Below are 17,877 nucleotides of genomic sequence, written 5' to 3'. Positions count from 1 at the left end.
TAGCTGGGGTGAATGTTTAAGATCCATTGGATCTTAAGTCCAACGCCTTAACCACTCGGCCACCCTGCTGAACATGTATATACAAAGACTATTGCAATGCTATTCAACTCAATTTTATTGCAAGGGCATACATTTAGTGAAAGATATAGTTTAAAAATGCTGGTATACATTTTGTGAAAGATATAGTTTAAAAACGTTATTACAAGGGCACACATTTTGTAAAAGATATAGTTTAAAAACGCTATTACAAGGGCACACATTTTGTGAAAGATATAGTTTAAAAACGTTATTACAATTAGTTACACCCGTGACAGTTGTTGAGGTAGATTAGCGATGTCACATGCAGTAAGGTCCGTATAGAGGCCTTTTCAGCGATGCATGTATGCAGAGTAGAAAGCATCTGATTAACATCGAAAGGCTGCTTATTATGAAATTTAAAGGCAACTACATCTACGATTAAAGCATAAAATATAAAAATGTTATTACAGTCAAATTCATCGTCGGGAATACAAGATAGACACGCGCGTATGAGACTTTCTGACGATTGGCCTTCTCTCTCTGCCATCGGCTGAGTAAGTAAAACTATTCCCCGCTGATAATGTTCTCCGATTTGAGCAATCTCAAATATCAGTCTATGAAAGCAGCAGCAAGTATAATCATCCCGACAATTGCTTTTCTTTTTTTCAATAGCATGCAACAACAGTGGACTAACTTTTTCTAAAAAAACATTTAACATAAACCGCCGTAAAGCGCAGCCGATACCGTTCCCCATTACAAATTGCTTTTTGTTTTAGTCTTGGGCCTCCCAACGAGTCAGAAATTCTTCTTCCAGGATCTGCTTAAGCGCGGGGTTCTGTTCAAACAGATCCTGTTCCAGTCGACTGATTTCCAGCATTCCGTCGCGGGCCTCGCGTAGATCATACAGGATAGCTTCCACGGTCCCCTCCAACCTGCCGATGGAAGCTTGGATGCCCAGGGTCACCAGAACGTGAATCAAGGCGGGTGTCAGCTGGTCGGTCCAGAGGTCACTCAGCACAGAGTCAAAGTGTATGTAAAAGTAATTCCTGCCGGCGGGAAACAGGCAAGGGTGCTGTCTTTGACTGGGATGATCCACCTCGCAGCCGTAGCAGTTTTTCTGCTGATGCTTCCTGATGACTGAGGCTAAAAGGCCCACTATCATGGCTTTTATGCAGTTGAGCATCCCTCCGCACAAAGTCCAGAGAAGCGTGCAGATCTCAGGGGTCGGAGGGACCTCTCCAGGAACAGAGGTCGGTGTCGGTGGAGGGAGCTCTCCAGCATCAGAGGCCTGTGATGCTGCTGGTGAAAAGGCCTCATTCTCCCCGCTTTCGTCGTCGTCGGAGAACACTTTGTTGCTGTAATTTGCTGCTGCTGCCATGATGATGGTGATGTTTGTGAAAGGGCTTGTAAAGGCGTCCACTTTATATAAAGGCAGAGGGTGAGGGGAGGGGGGTGGGGGGTGATCCTTACGGCGTAGGTTTTTGCATCTCCTTACGTACCCGACTGTCCTTGAACAGCGCTTGGAAGTAATCGCTCTTTTCTTCAATCAGCCGCATCCAAATCAGGTATGGAATTCTCATTCCACAACTGTCGCATTTAGGCAGCTGCCATATATTCACCATTCTCTTGTCCAGCTCCCCGGTCGCGTCCCACTTCATAAAGGTGCTCCGATGTTTACCACTGGCAGCATCTCTATAGTGCATCTCCATTCTAGCGGTGTCTGTCTGAAAGTCGGGGTCGGTGCTCTCCTTCATCATCGGGATAACGATAGTCTTCAAGTTTCCCCATTCCATTTCAGAAAAACATGCCAGATGCGGGTCATCTTTCCCCGGGTCTGCGGCATCTCCGGTGACCTGAAAGATGCGTTGTCAAAGAGGCAGACCACTTTATCCCCATTGGGCAGCTCCCAGGTAACTCTCAGGTCTCCAGACGGCTGCATCAAAAGTACCCGTCTACGCCTCGTAGGAATCTTCTTCTTGGGAGCCCCCGGAGGCCGCATAACAGCCTCCTCCTGCTCCTGCTGAGTCTTAGGTGGTGAGGCTGAATCTTTCATTTCCATAGTGCCAGACATGTCTGTATTCTTAAAAATTAGTGCTGGCCCTACAGCGCAAAGCTCCCTATATTCTCCAAGGCCTGCTGGTGGGGGTGTGGCACGCATGGTAAGGCCATGATGATACTTGGGGGGTACTTGTGCTTCTTTACCAAAGGAGGTAAACTATGCATGTCCCGTGTAGTTTTCTCTTTCCTGTAGGGGTAAGGCCTTAATGATACTAGGGGGGTACTTGTTTTTCTTTACCAAAGTAGGGAAACCCTGCTCGGTGTAATAAAAATTTTCTGCGGTTGGTTACTTCTTAGGATTCTTTAAGGAGAAATATACAGCCTGTCAAGTTTTATCTGATTTTCTTAAGTCTATTTCGATGTACGTTTTTTCTTTTAACTGCACAGACGATGTACATAACGGGCGAGTCGGGGAAAAAACAAAACTTCAAACAAAATTTACTGAAATACAAAATGTCCAATTTGATGTGTGGCCCAAATTATTACGGATGACCTACCGGGATGTACATAACAGGTGCATGGGAAAAACCAAAACTTCAAACAAAATTTACTGAAATACAAAATGTCCAATTTGATGTGTGGCCCATATTACAGTTTGACCGGGATTTGACCTACGCTGATGTAATACAAACGGTTGCATGAGGAAAAACACAAACTTGAAAACCGTTACTACACAAGGCCAAGCTGTTGCTGGTGCTGCACGGGGTGTCAACACACACACCCAAACTGCCGCTAAGCGTTCATTGGAGGAGGATAGCGTCAGACCCAGACCCACCTCCTCCTCTCATTCTTTGCTCCAACTTGTTCATTCTCTCAGAGTTTCTTTCAGACTCGCGCAGCACGGCTCTCAGCTCTCCGGCATCGCTCTCTCCGAGTCCTTTGCGGATTATCCAAAGCCATGGGACCTTACCACGGTACCGCACCAGACACAGCATCGCTCTCTCCGAGCCCTTTTTTGCGGATTCTCCAAAGCCCGGGACCTTACCACGGTACAGCGTACACTCACACTCCATCAGGTAACCCACCCACTCAGCTCCAGTGTTTGGGACCTTAATGCACCAGCCCCCTGCTCGGCACCCGGTGGATGCAGACAAAACACCACACTCATAAGCACTCTCCTCAATATAAAAAATTATAATTAATTAAATAATAATATTTTTTTAATAATAATAAATAATTAAATTATAATAATTATAATAAATAATTAAATTATATATTAATAAACCCCTCTCCCAATGCTCAACTGGCTCACAGGCAAAAAAAAAGAGCCCCCTCGCACTACCTCATGACGTCACCTAGCTTACAGCCCAGACCTGTCACTTTTTGATTTATTTGACCTTTGTGACCTTTGACCCAACCTGTCACTTTGACAAAAGCGGAATGCCTCATCTCTCTCTAGTGTTTTAGAAAACTATAGACTTATCTCAAATCTTCCTTTCGTTTCAAAGATCATGGAAAAGGTTGTAGTTCGTCAGTTGTCTTCTTTCCTACAAAAAAATAATACTAATGAATTATATCAGTCTGGCTTTAGACCAAACCATAGCAGAGAAACTGCTCTAGTCAAAGTAATGAATGATTTACTTATGGCTTCAGATCGTGGCTGTATATCGCTGTTGGTATTACTAGATTTAACTGCAGCATTTGATACTGTGGACCATAATATCCTCTTGGACCGGTTAGAAGGGGTAGTTGGCATTACGGGGACAGCACTCTCTTGGTTCCACTCATATTTAACTGATCACTATCAGTATGCCCATGTGCACAATTAATCATCCAAGGTCACCAAAGTCACATACGGTGTCCCACAAGGATCTGTACTGGGCCCACTACTGTTTACCCTATACATGCTACCTCTTGGTAACATTATTAGAAATCATGGTGTTGGGTTTCATTGTTATGCAGATGATACACAGTTATATATATCTGTTAACCCTGATGATACATCACTCCTATCTCAGTTAGAAGACTGTCTGTTAGATATCCGGTGCTGGATGGCAAAAAATTTCCTAATGTTAAACACAGAAAAAACAGAAGTACTGGTGATTGGTCCCAAGGCTGCAAGAAATACGTTGCACCACCTAGTGGTCTTCCTATACAACCTAACACGGTGGTTAGAAATCTTGGTCTTCTAGTTGATTCAGATCTATGTTTTGATGCTCACATAAGAAGTATTACTAGAACTGCATTTTATCATCTACGGAACATAGCCAAGCTTCGTAGGACGCTCTCACTTCGTGATGCAGAAAAATTAATACATGCCTTTGTAACTTCCAGACTGGACTACTGTAATGCCCTCCTTTTTGGTTGCCCGTCTGGATCCTTACATAAACTTCAGCTGGTACAGAATGCAGCAGCCAGAGTTCTCACAAACACAAAAAAATTTGATCACATTACACCAGTCTTATCCTCCCTTCATTGGTTACCAGTTAAGTCTCGGATTGACTATAAAATACTGCTATTAACTTATAAAGCACTGAATGGCCTTGCACCAGAATACCTAAGTGATCTGCTGACCTCACACAACCCCCCGTGCTTGCTTCGTTCTCAAGGTGCGGAATATCTGTTAGTACCTAGGGTAGAAAGAGCTACGGCATGCTGCACAGCTTTCTCCTATAGAGCTCCCCAGCTGTGGAATGGTCTTCCACCGGATGTGCGGATTTCAGGCTCACTCTCAATATTCAATCTAGACTAAAAACACACCTGTTTAGTTTAGCTTATAGGGACACTAGTTCTAGCTCTAGCTAACTTCTCACTCCCAGTTAAACCTATAGTGTTAGGTGTAGAGCTGGGTGGGGATCGGTGCCATTGGCTTTGGATAAACTGAATTGACAGTGCTGTCACTCTAGCTTCACAATCGCTTGTGGGATTGGAGTGCTGTCATTTCAGGGACTCCCCAGGCCTGCATTCCCACCTGCCTCTCCCTCCTACTTATGCTGCCATAGCCATATCTGCCGGAGCATTGCACTTCATATTGCACTCATCTAACTTTTAGCACTGCCTATAGTCTCCCCTACTTTGACTAATTGCATATTTTATTTCCCCTACTTCTCCTGGGGGGTGCTGCCTGGAGCCCTCACTCTATCAAGATGTCCAGCACACCCTTCTACATGTGACATTGCCTCTACCAATGATGTCCGTGCGTTCAGCTTGCTGTTCTGCCTGTGTCATCTTCCTTGTATGACCCGCTCCCTGCCTTCTGGTTGCCTGTCGATTGGAGGGAGCGGTGGCACCGGCTTGTCATCTCCCCCCTGCTCCCCGTTTGTGTTTCAGATTCAACTGTATTTGACTCTCCCTGCCGGCCCCTGGAGGATGGGTTCCCCCTTTGAGTCTGGTCCCTCCCAAGGTTTCTTCCTTCTCGGGAGTTTTTCCTTGCCACTGTCGCCTATGGCTTACTCACTGGGGGCTTTGGGTGGGGATGCTGTAAAGCGCTTTGAGACGATGTAATGTTGTGATAATGTGCTATACAAAAATAAATTTGTTGTTGTTGTTATCACAAATGGTTGATTTTTCAACATTGGATAAATGGCCTTTTCAAAAAGCAAGATCAATGCTAAATCAACATTGAAGATCAATGTTGTTTCAAGCACTTTGTCTGATATGGAGTCAATGTCATTTTAACATGTGTGTGCTATCTGGGTACGTGGACCTGTTGGGAGTTAGGACGAACAACAAGTAATGAAACACAGGACTTGGGAGCACAGGACAGAGTGTGTCTGTGTGATTTGTGTGTCTGTGTGTGCAGAGCTTACATATATACACTGATGACTAAAGACTGATTACAGACAGGTGAAATACATTATCACAATGGGCTAGGGATAACCAGACAGGTGAGGGTAGTCATCAAAATCAATGAAGGCTAAATGACAGATGTGACTGATTTGGGATATGGGATGGACCGGACAGGACCGAGGTAGATAGGACGTGAGGTCATATTTATGTACATCTTCATTGCTGCTACTTGGTACTTGTACTTATCACAAGTGTTGGGCTGCGAATAATACAAGAAAGGCTGAATGGCCTCCTCTTGTTTGTATAGTTCTTATGTTCTTAAGAATTTCATTGTAATTTTGTGCATTCTGTGTTTAACATATGTGTCACGCCCCGCTCCGTCCGCTCCTAATGTGTGCCACGCCCACCTCGTTACCTCGTGTTCATCCCTGATTATTCTCACCTGTGGTTCGTTACCCGTAGCTTGTCTTTTGTATTTAGTCCTTGTCTCAGTCAGTCTACCCAGATCCATCATTGTATTGTCCGTTAGATGTCCCTACCTGTCTGTCTTTTGACGATTAAAAACCCTGATTACCCGTCAGTTTGACTCGCTCTCCTGCTTCCACGGCTCGCCTGCAAGCCGATCGTGACAGAATGACGGATCTCCCGAACAACGCAACGCAGCAGGGCGAGGACCTCTGGCTCGTCCTGCTGCATGAGGTCGCGTTTTGGGGAGCAAAACTTAGCAGTTCTTAAATGTGTTGCCTGTAATGCATCTGGACGTCTGCTTTCAATTTTTGGTACCACTTTACAATAAGGCTCCCTTTTGCCACTTGTAAATGGTAGTAACTCATTATTAAAAAGAAAACCGTGTTAGAACTTGTTTAAAATTGTCTATTAATTTTACCTGGGGAGTATTCTTTGTATGTGGATTCTTTGTAAAACATTCGGTAACACTTAAGGGTGCTCTATGAAGGGTACATGACACCAAAATAGGCCCTTCATTGAAACCAACATATCTTGACAAAAGCATTTATTAAGGTTCGTTCCAAGTTCTGTAGCTGTCATAAATGCTAATATTGGCAACTCCTGTGTCAAGTTGACATATCAGCTATGTTGACTGGTTTATGCAGTCATAAAGTTGTGTTTTGACACTTTTTCATTCAAATGATGTAAATGATTATGACTGATGCTACACTTCAGTGTTTCAGAGTGACAAAGTGACATTCTGCTGAGGCGCCCCCTGCTGGCCGCACGTCCGAGGTGCTCACTGAGGCGCCCCCTGCTGGCCGCACCAAGGTGGGCGGTGTAGCAGATACTGATCTAGCAGCAGAGAGGCTTCAACGGGATCTGGATTTAATTAGCGAATGGGCTGATACTTGGCAGATGAAATTTAACACAGATAAATGTAAGGTAATCCATGCAGGGAGCAGAAATATAAACTACAGATATTTTATGGGTTCCACTGAAATAAAGGTAGCTGAATACGAGAAAGATCTCGGTATGTATGTTGATGCCTCCATGTCCCACTCTCGCCAGTGTGGGGAAGCAATAAAAAAGGCCAACAGAATGTTGGGTTATATCTCCAGGTGTGTGGAGTTTAAGTCAAGGGAGGTGATGTTACACTTATATAATTCCTTGGTAAGACCCCACCTAGAATACTGTGTGCAGGTTTGGTCACCATACCTCAAGAAGGACATTTCTGCCTTAGAAAAGGTGCAACGAAGAGCTACGAGAATGATTCCTGGTCTTAGAGGAATGTCTTATGAGGAGAGGTTAGCGGAATTGAATCTGTTTAGCCTTGAGCAAAGGAGACTAAGGGGGGATATGATTCAGGTCTATAAGATTCTAACGGGTCTGGATGCTGTTCAGCCAAATGACTATTTCAATATTAGTCTAAATACTAGAACTCGTGGCCATAAGTGGAAATTAGCGGGAGAACATTTTAAAACAAATTTGAGGAAGCACTTCTTTTATTAGAGTATGGAATAGTCTTCCTGCTAGTGTAGCGGAAGCTAAAACCATGGGTTCCTTTAAATTAGAGCTAGATAAGATTTTAACAACTCTGAGCTATTAGTTAAGTTCTCCACAAACGAGCTTGATGGGCCGAATCTCCTTAGTTTTGCTAACATTGAGGGTGAGGTTATTGCGCCAACACCATCATTCCAGGTGTCTGACCTCCTCCCTCTAGGCTTTCTCATTGTCATTGCAGATCAGATCACTAACAGTGGTGTCATCAGCAAACTTCAAGATGGAGTTCGAGCTGTTCTTGGCTATGTAGTTGTGAGTGAAGATGGAGTGGTGCAGGGGGCTTAGCACACTGTCCTGTGGGGTGCCTGTGTTAGTGATGATGCAAGAAAAGCTCCTCGCACTATTGTGCATGTGCTGGGGTCTGCTGGTGAGGAAGTCCGGAATCCAGTTACATAGTGAAAAACTGAGTTCAGTTTAGTGGCATGCTGGGGTGGGATGATTGTGTTGAAGGCTGAGCTGCAGTCCATAAACAGCAACCTGACATAACAGCTTTTATTGTCCAGGTGAGCCAGGGAGGTGTGGAGTGCCATGGAGATGGCATGCTCAGTGGACATGTTGCAGCAATATGCAAACTGGAGGGGGTCTAGGCTGTTTGGGATGCTATCGTTGATGTGGCCCAGCACAAGCCTTTCAAAGCACTTCATTGCAATGGGAGTGAGTGCTACTGGCAAATAATCTTTAAGGCAGCCTACTTTTTTGGTACTGGGATGATGGTTGTTTTCTTGGAGCAGGTAGGAACTGATAACTCTCTAAGAGAATCTTTTCACTTATCTAAGATGTCCGTATAGATAGTTTCCAACTGGTCACAACACAACCAGAGACTCTTTCTGTGAAGGTCCTCTTGACTTTATCCACAGAGAGAGTCAAGATGGAGTCTTGCAGTGCTGGGGAAGCCTGCACAGGAACATCATTAATTTAGAGCTTGAAGTGAGCATAAAACTTGTTCACGAGTGTGAAGTTGTTGTATATGACTGTGTGTGATCGGGATCTGTAATCCATAAGTGACTGGATTCCCTGCCAGATCAGAGATGCATCCTCATGCTCCCCAATTGTGAATCCAATTTGTGTGCATACTGCTGTTTTGCAGACTTTATTGCCTTGCTATATGCTTTTTATATGCTTGCATGCCTCTATTATGTAATGTGTAGCTGCGGATCTGCCTGCAGACTTATGCTGTAATCCATGCTTTGTAACTTGGGAATGAGCGGACCGTTTTAGTGGACAGTCATTGACACATTTCTTGATGAAGTCTGTGACGACATACTTGTCACTTTAATCAGAGGCCTCTCTGAACATAACCCAGTCCACTGTTTCCAAAAAGTCTTGCATCTTTGCTTCCAAACTCCAGCTCTGCACCACTTTTGTGACTGGCTCCGCACGCTTTAGCAACTGCTTGTAAACACGAAGCAGCAGCACCAAACGGTGATCTGATTGGCCAAGGTGCAGTTGCGAAAGTGAGTGGTATGCATCTTTGTTTGGTGTGTAACAGTGGTATAATGTGTTAGTGTGCCTAGTGGGACAGTAGATGCTGGTTGTCCAGGTCTGCTTGCTTTGATTGGCTGGTTTATGAATGTGAATGGCGAATATGATGGCTCACTCAGAACCATCATCTCTGCAAATAACACAAAACTAAACAAAATGATCTTAAAAATTTCAACTGTTTTAAATCCACAATAAAGTTAGTATAATAAAATGTACCTTAATTTCTTCAGTTGTTTTGATTTGTCAGTTGTTTTACTCCACAACTTTACATTAATTACTCAATGAAGTTGTAGAATGTGAGTCTGTCCTCAAACTAAATTTAAAAACTACAGTTGGTGCAGTCAGAAAAGACGACAATTTATTCCCTAGTAAAGCCATCTATCCAGCGACCCTGGGGCACATTGTATGATAAATTTCACTGAATCAAAATACCACAGTCTAACGAAAATGTACAATGCACAAGCCTACCTTATACACTCTTCCCATGTGTCCAAAAAAAGTGATACAATTAAATTCTCCAACAATAAATTTCACCAAGTTCCCCACGATACATTTCACCAACTGGTGACCAGACTGCTATGGATATGCACTCACCTAAAGGATTATTAGGAACACCTGTTCAATTTCTCATTAATGCAATTATCTAATCAACCAATCACATGGCAGTTGCTTCAATGCATTTAGGGGTGTGGTCCTGGTCAAGACAATCTCCTGAACTCCAAACTGAATGTAAGAATGGGAAAGAAAGGTGATTTAAGCAATTTTGAGCGTGGCATGGTTGTTGGTGCCAGACAGGCCGGTCTGAGTATTTCACAATCTGCTCAGTTACTGGGATTTTCACGCACAACCATTTCTAGGGTTGACAAAGAATGGTGTGCAAAGGGAAAAACATCCAGTATGCGGCAGTCCTGTGGGCGAAAATGCCTTGTTGATGCTAGAGGTCAGAGGAGAATGGGCCGACTGATTCAAGCTGATAGAAGAGCAACTTTGACTGAAATTACCACTCGTTACAACTGAGGTATGCAGCAAAGCATTTGTGAAGCCACAACACGCACAACCTTGAGGCGGATGGGCTACAACAACAGAAGACCCCACCGGGTACCACTCATCTCCACTACAAATAGGAAAAAGAGGCTACAATTTGCACGAGCTCACCAAAATTGGACAGTTGAAGACTGGAAAAATGTTGCCTGGTCTGATGAGTCTCGATTTCTGTTGAGACATTCAAATGGTAGAGTCAGAATTTGGCGTAAACAGAATGAGAACATGGATCCATCATGCCTTGTTACCACTGTGCAGGCTGCTGGTGGTGGTGTAATGGTGTGGGGGATGTTTTCTTGGCACACTTTAGGCCCCTTAGTGCCAATTGGGCATCGTTTAAATGCCACGGCCTACCTGAGCATTGTTTCTGACCATGTCCATCCCTTTATGACCACCATGTACCTATCCTCTGATGGCTACTTCCAGCAGGATAATGCACCATGTCACAAAGCTCGAATCATTTCAAATTGGTTACTTGAACATGACAATGAGTTCACGGTACTAAAATGGCCCCCACAGTCACCAGATCTCAACCCAATAGAGCATCTTTGGGATGTGGTGGAACGGGAGCTTCGTGCCCTGGATGTGCATCCCACAAACCTCCATCAACTGCAAGATGCTATCCTATCAATATGGGCCAACATTTCTAAAGAGTGTACGTATTGTCACATTCAACATTGTGACTGCAATGACAGAAGGGTGAAAAATTGGAACTGCATGACAGAGGGCATAAATCAAATCAAAATCGTCACGGAGGCGGTTCCAGTTTGTGTAGCCGGGTGAGAGGTCGCAATGCATCTAACCGTAATGCATTGCATCAGGATCAGAATGCGTTGCTTTAAGCCAGCGCTGTAAGCAAGTCGAACGCACCCAATGACCGGACTGGGGAAAGAAACTGAAACATGGACTTAATACAGAGTGTCACTACCGAAAATGTTACACCTACCGAAAATGTAACTTCCGCTACTACGTATGCGCACGCTTGCGACTTCTGGAAGGAGGCGTGCTATTTTTTTCGCGTCACATTTCATCGTCTGTTGATTTTTTATGAGAATGTCGACAGCGAGAGGAAAGAGAAGGTTTAACTGGATAATGATGGAGTCTTTCGACTTTAAAAGATTTTATTTCGCATAGGCCTTTAATGCCCAATGTGCTTCAGAAGGAGCGACGTAAAATACAGGGTATGGCCATTAATTTTACAGTCAAAGGTGACATTACTTTAATGTTACCATTATGTACTACTCCCAGTTCGATGTGCTGTGAAGTTACTTAAACTAAGCCTGCTTTTTTTCTCCTTAGTCATTTCATTTCTTAATTGTATCAGTGTAATTACCACACACTCGTGTCAGTTATGGCAGCTGTGCTAAATAAAGCAAATTATATTTGTTTCTGACAGACGACCGATTGTTTTATCTTGGACCAAACCACACAACATAAACATTGTTTATGTTACGCAAATAAAAGTTCTTAACTATTATTTTGGTGTGATTTTTTTTTTATAAAATGCTGTACATACTGTATATATCACAGCCCCTTGATAAGCAATATGGGTACACAAGATTAATATATACCCTGATTTTATTACGTTTTCTAAAGAAAATGCATCTATTCAGCAATACCATTGGGAAAAATCTTATGTAAGATTGCAGTCAGGCACTAAAAGCAACCCGTACACAGATGCAAATATTACAATCGGCAAAGCAATATGGTTTAAATGACAATACAGTGACGGCTGAACTACAAATATAAACATCAATGACCCATCTCACAATACGTGACCAATGAATGATGATACAGGACGTCCACGCCCTGAACCACACAATCACGGTCTGCCGCAAAATGTGAATACATGCGCAGTATTGGTCCTGTGGAAGTGTACATTACGCATGCGTAATAAAGAAGTGCCGGAAATTGTGGTTTCGTGGACGCATGCGTGATGAATGTGCGCATGCGTAGTAGCAGAAGTTTCATTTTCGGTAGGTGTAACATTTTCGGTAGTGACACAGAGGACTAATGACAACAACCAGAAACAGCTGATCGCATGGGGATCCCACGCGAGGTTAACGAGGGGGTGTGGCACACGGAGGGGGCGGACGATCGTTGCAGGACAGGGGTAATGTTGGGATAAGATCTTTATCGTTTTGGAAGCCATTAAGAAAAAAATGCTCTTCTTGTTTTATCCTGTTCATTTTGTGTTTAAATGCTAAAAAAAAAAAACATATTTAGGTGTAATTTTGGGGGGGCGGTTTTCCATTATTTCTTATGGGAAAAATTAGATCAGAACTCGAACTTTTTAGGATTCGATCCGGAGTCCGGAACAGATTAAGTTTTGAGGTACTACTGTACTTCACTACAAGTCTAATTCTTCACATTTAAAATTCTTGTTATAATTTTGATTTATATTTCTAAAAATAAGAGGTAAGAGAGAAAATGTTTCTGTTTAGTACAATGGTACTATGTGGATAAACACATTTGTTTTACAGAATATTTATGTTATCAAGCTGACTTTCTTGTGCACTACATTTTATTTTTACACTATACTTATGTTCAGTTGCACTTGAATAATTAAAAGTGTATTTTTAATGTAATTTCAACATTGTACAAATTAATATAATGTATTTATATATGTACATGTGCATCCCAGACCCCTCCTGGAGCCGACACCTTATCGTGGTGGAGGGGATTGCGTGTTCCAGTGATCCCAGGAGCTAAGTTGCCTGGGGCTTTATGCCCCTGGTAGGGTCACCCAAGGCAAACAGGTCCTAGGTGAGGAACCAGACGAAGTGCGGCTCAAAAGACCCCCTATGATGAGAAAAATATTGGAAACACGTTTTCCCTTGCCCGGACGCGGGTCACCGGGGCACCCCCTGGAGCCAGGCCTGGGGGTGGGGCTCGATGGCAAGCACCTGGTGGCCAGGCCTATACCCATGGGGCCTTATTAACATGTAATATGTGTTTACATGTTAATAAGCTGTTTTAAACAGAGTAAGTTCATAATTGAGTGTTAAGGGAACCGCTGAGAGTTTCTTATGTATCATTTTGTTTACAGTTTTAATAATATCAGTATTGATAGCTTTATTTCTTGAGTATGATGTCACATCTGTTGAGGTTACTGTACACTTTTATATGCAAAGTCCCAGCTTGAGTAAGCTAATTTCTAGCATATACAGAGTATTTTCAAGTGTTAATTAATGCTTATGGAATAATTAAAATATGTGATAGCACTATGTCTCGGTGAAACCAATGCAATATTGCAATGTTATTTGTGACTTATGTGATTTCTACTCAGAGTTGAGTGAAAGTGCAGCAGGAAGTTGTTATACATCCGACTGGTTAAGCTAATTGATGCAGATGCGCTTTATTTGTGTTTTATGTAAGTTAAATATGCTGGACAGAGAATGCATTGATGGTAAAGAAATGTACTCGAGTTTAAGTGATTTAACAGACATAATCTGGGTAAAGAAAAGCATGGTCCTGTGTTCCTTTCGTCTCAGTCTTTTCATTCATTTCACAGATCACAATCCTTTTTTTTTATTGCGGTCACCACGCCTGGGGCCCGTAACACTAACACTTTAGTAATCAAACCACATAAAATTTCAGAATGTCACTTTCACCTATGTGTAGCCAACCCCTGTGTCTTTAAGCTTCAGAGCTCAAAAGTCTTAACTAGAAATGTCTATAATGTGATTTTTTACAATTTCTCAGCATGTCTGAAAATAGGTTTTTGAAAAGCATATGTTTAAAGTTGATTTTAACAAAAAATAGAATAATAACATTATAAGAGGTCTCAGATTATTGGTGCTGAGTTTGTGCTGAATAAAAGCAAATGTAACACTTTGGGATAAATGTTTTTTAGATAGGTGAAATATTTTAAAATGTCAAGGCATGTCAAACTACCCCGAAAGTGGAAAAGAGGCCTCAGACCCCAGGGGGTTAAGTATCTCGGGGTCTTGTTCACGAGTGGGGGGACGATGGAGCGGGAGGTCGACAGGCGGATCGGTGTGGCGTCCACAGTGATGCGGGCGCTGCATCGGTCTGTCATGGTGAAGAAGGAGCTGAGCCAAAAGGCGAAGTTCTCGATTTACCAGTCGATCTACGCTCCTATCCTCACCTATGGTCACGAGCTGTGGGTAGTGACCGAAAGAATGAGATAGCGAGTGCAAGCGGCCGAAATGAGTTTCCTCCGCAGGGTGGTTGGGCTCTCCCTTAGAGATAGGGTGAGGAGCTCGGTCATTCGGGAGGGACTCAGAGTAGAGCCGCTGCTCCTCCGCATTGAGAGGAGTCAGATGAGGTGGCTCGGGCATCTGATTAGGATGCCTCCTGGACGCCTCCCTGGTGAGGTGTTCCGGGCATGTCCCACTGGGAGGGGGCCCTGGGGAAGACCCAGGACACGCTGAAGGGACTATGTCTCTTGGCTGGCCTGGGAACGCCTCGGGATTCCCCCAGAGGAGCTGGATGAAGTGGCCGGGGAGAGGGAAGTCTGGGTTTCCCTGCTGAGACTGCTGCCCCCTCAACCCAACCTCGGATAAGCAGGAGAAAATGGATGGATGGATGCATCCCAGATCAGATTTTACGATCTACTGTTTTTCATGTTAAGATATGGTTCAATGCTATGACTTGTTGGCATGTGTTGGTCATTTCACTGATTTACCTGCAGTTCCCTGTGATGTTGCCCTTTCCTGATTTGTCACATTAGACACAGCTACTGAAATAAGAGACATGACTGCATTGGACGATCGGTCATTTTCCATAGTACAGGCCTGCGACATGTTTATAATTCATTATAAAAATCTGGCCTGTAGATTGATCTTTCGTTTTCTATAGAATAAAAAAAGATGCAATGTCATTCCATTAATTTGTGCCAGCAAGCTTGGTAAGTTTCATAATGTTTGCTTAATAAAAATACAATATCCACTTGTTCTCTTGCTATTCAGTTTTCCGTATTGTGATGTGCTGTAACTTACAATACTATATTTTATGGAGCCCATAAAGGGACAGGGTTGGTAAATGAAAACAGTTTTGCTTTAAAAGGATAGGTCATGTTTTGTATGACTAATAGATATGAATGTATAGTACTTTTTACTTTTGGTACATAAATACTTTTAAAACCAGGTATTTTTTTACTTTTACTTGAGTAGTATTTTATTGGATGACATTTTGGTGTGGTGTCTTTTCATCTTTTCACTTATGTATAAAAATTGAGTTCTTTTTCCACCATTGACAAATGTATTCATTTCATTGTACATACTGAATTGAAAATGATGTAACAAACAGCCCTAATAGGTGGCTCAGCTTAATTCTCTTTAAAGTGCATGTAGAGTAACCCTTGTTTGCTATGTGTAAGAATAGAATGAAGAGTAAGATGGAAGCAATGTGTCATAATGAGGAGGATATAACCAAAGGGATATAGACAAAGTGAAATGTAGAGGTACCTGAATTTGCTGTACTGTGTTTCTCAGCTGGACCAGGAACTCCTTAGCTTCTTTGGCCCTTTCTGATAGGATATTCAGTGCCTGTGAGAGCTGTCCCTGCAGAGAGAAAGAGAGGATGCCACCTGATTAAATCACTATAAACAATACTGTTTCAGTCCCAGAAAATTATGGATTGTCTGTGTTCATACAAACAGACCTGTGCAGAAGCCTTAGGCAAAGAAAATGCTTAAGGGTGTTTAAAATAATAATAATAATGTTTTATTTATATAGCGCCTTTCTCACACTCAAGGACGCTTTACAATATAAACAATGATACAGAAAACAATGCACACGCAACAGCAACAATAACAACAACAACAGGAGTGTTACGTAGTAGCAGTTACATTATAGCATTCATGGAATAAATGAGTTTTCAACTGAAGCTTGAGAATGGTAAGTGACTGTATATCTCGCAGACTGAGGAAGTGCGTTCCATAGTGCAGGTGCTGTCACACAGAACGCCCTGCCACCCACAGAGGATAATCTGAATTTAGGTATGGTAAGAAGGTTGGAGCCTGGTGAAAAGTGTTGGGCCTAGAACTGATCACTGGGGGACACCCTGTGTGAGAGGAGCAGTATCAGATAAATGTGTCGGTCGCTGAGGTATGATGTAAACCAGGTAAGAGCAGCACCAGTAATACCAATATCAGTGAGGCGGGAGAGAAGGATTTTATGGTTAACAGTATCAAATGCAGAGCTTAGGTCAAGAAGGAGAAGAATGCTGGCCTTTCCAGAGTCTGCAGCCATGAGAAGATCATTTGTCAACTTAAGTAAAGCCGTTTCTGTACCGTGTAGGGTTCTGAAACCGGATTGAAACGGGTCATACAAATTACAGTGGTACCTCAGTTCTCGAACTCATTAGAACTCGAATTTCTTAGAAGTCAAGCAACCAGTTCAAAAAAAATTTACATAGAACTCGATCTGAATCTCAGAAGTCAAACCGCGAACGCCGATCTAAGATAGCTTGTACACGCGGGGAAATTAGTCACGCGGCACGTCTCTCAGCGGAAACAAAGGGTAACGCTTCAGTCTAAGCCTCGCATTCGCTGTGATAGCATCGTGCATGTTTATACTAGCTGAATACATACATTTAGACAGTAAAAATACATTTAGACAATGATAGACAGTAAAAGTAATTATTATATAATAAAATACATTTAAAAATAAAGATGTCATTAATTATTTTAATATTAATTATAATAATATTGTCGTGCCAAGCGGGGATGGAAAGGCGACAAAGACACAGACATCAGGGTACTGGGGAATACGGGGTTTAATTACAGGTATGGCAAGCGAAACGCAGACGAACAATACCAGGCCCCCCCCGCATGTGGGCGACCACCCGCCCGGGAGCCGGAGCAGCGGCCCCAGCCGACAGAGCCCACGCCCCCAAACCCACCCACCCCAGCGCAACGGCACAGGCGGAACCCAGAGGCCCCCCCCCCAGCGTGCCACCCACCCCAGGGGGGGGCATAACCCCCCATTCCCCGCACCGCCCCCAACAGGCCGGGCCAGCGGCCACCCAGAGACACTGACCACGTGACCTCAGCCAAGAGGAACATCAGAGGACCCCAACCACCCCCGACAGCATTACATTAAAAAAAATATTATTGGAGTCCAACTATCTTCAAAATCGATCAATTGATTTTTCTTACAGGCAGACATCCTCTCCATGGAAACATAATCCAAGAGTAGATTTTTGAATTATTATGTTTAAATTTTCTTTTGACTTCCAGTTCAGAAGGATTGTTTTCTTGGCAATGATTAGTACTGTGAGAAGCATGCAAGATTTATTCGTGTCTATATTAGTGTTAGTGAGGTCCCCAAGCAGGCAGAGTGAGGGGGAGGGTGGGATGGGATGCCCTAGGAGTATCGATAAGTCTTCACAAATCCTTTGCCAGAATTCGTTGACCGGTGTGCAGTACCAGAAAGCATGCAGGTAATTATCTGGTGCGTCCTTCTTACAAGTTACGCATATGTCAGTATTTCTGGAACATCCTCTGCTCTGTGTAGTGTGTTCTGTGTAAAATTTTGTACTGTAATAGCTGCAGGTTGGAGTTCTGATTCA

General features: G+C 43.2%; 1 protein-coding gene across 3 annotated transcripts in view; it reads right to left on the bottom strand.

Moving 5' to 3' along the window:
- The window catches only part of LOC111849056 (E3 ubiquitin-protein ligase TRIM9-like), a 104,904-nt gene that overhangs the window by 49,150 nt on the left and 37,877 nt on the right, over window positions 1-17,877 (bottom strand). For 2 of the 3 annotated variants that reach the window (XM_072698901.1, XM_072698902.1), the window contains exons 2-3: window positions 15,771-15,866; window positions 10,453-10,509 (exon numbers count right to left, since the gene is read on the bottom strand). In XM_072698901.1, coding sequence (XP_072555002.1) covers window positions 10,453-10,509; window positions 15,771-15,866 — 153 coding nt within the window. The remainder of the gene's footprint in view (window positions 1-10,452; window positions 10,510-15,770; window positions 15,867-17,877) is intronic. The other variant, XM_072698903.1, reaches the window with a different exon arrangement.

This window comes from Paramormyrops kingsleyae, chromosome 14 (assembly GCF_048594095.1).
Source record: "Paramormyrops kingsleyae isolate MSU_618 chromosome 14, PKINGS_0.4, whole genome shotgun sequence".
Taxonomy (NCBI): Eukaryota; Metazoa; Chordata; class Actinopteri; order Osteoglossiformes; family Mormyridae; genus Paramormyrops; species Paramormyrops kingsleyae.
Note: the sequence above shows the minus strand (reverse complement) of the source record. Positions and strands in the feature narration are given on the sequence as shown.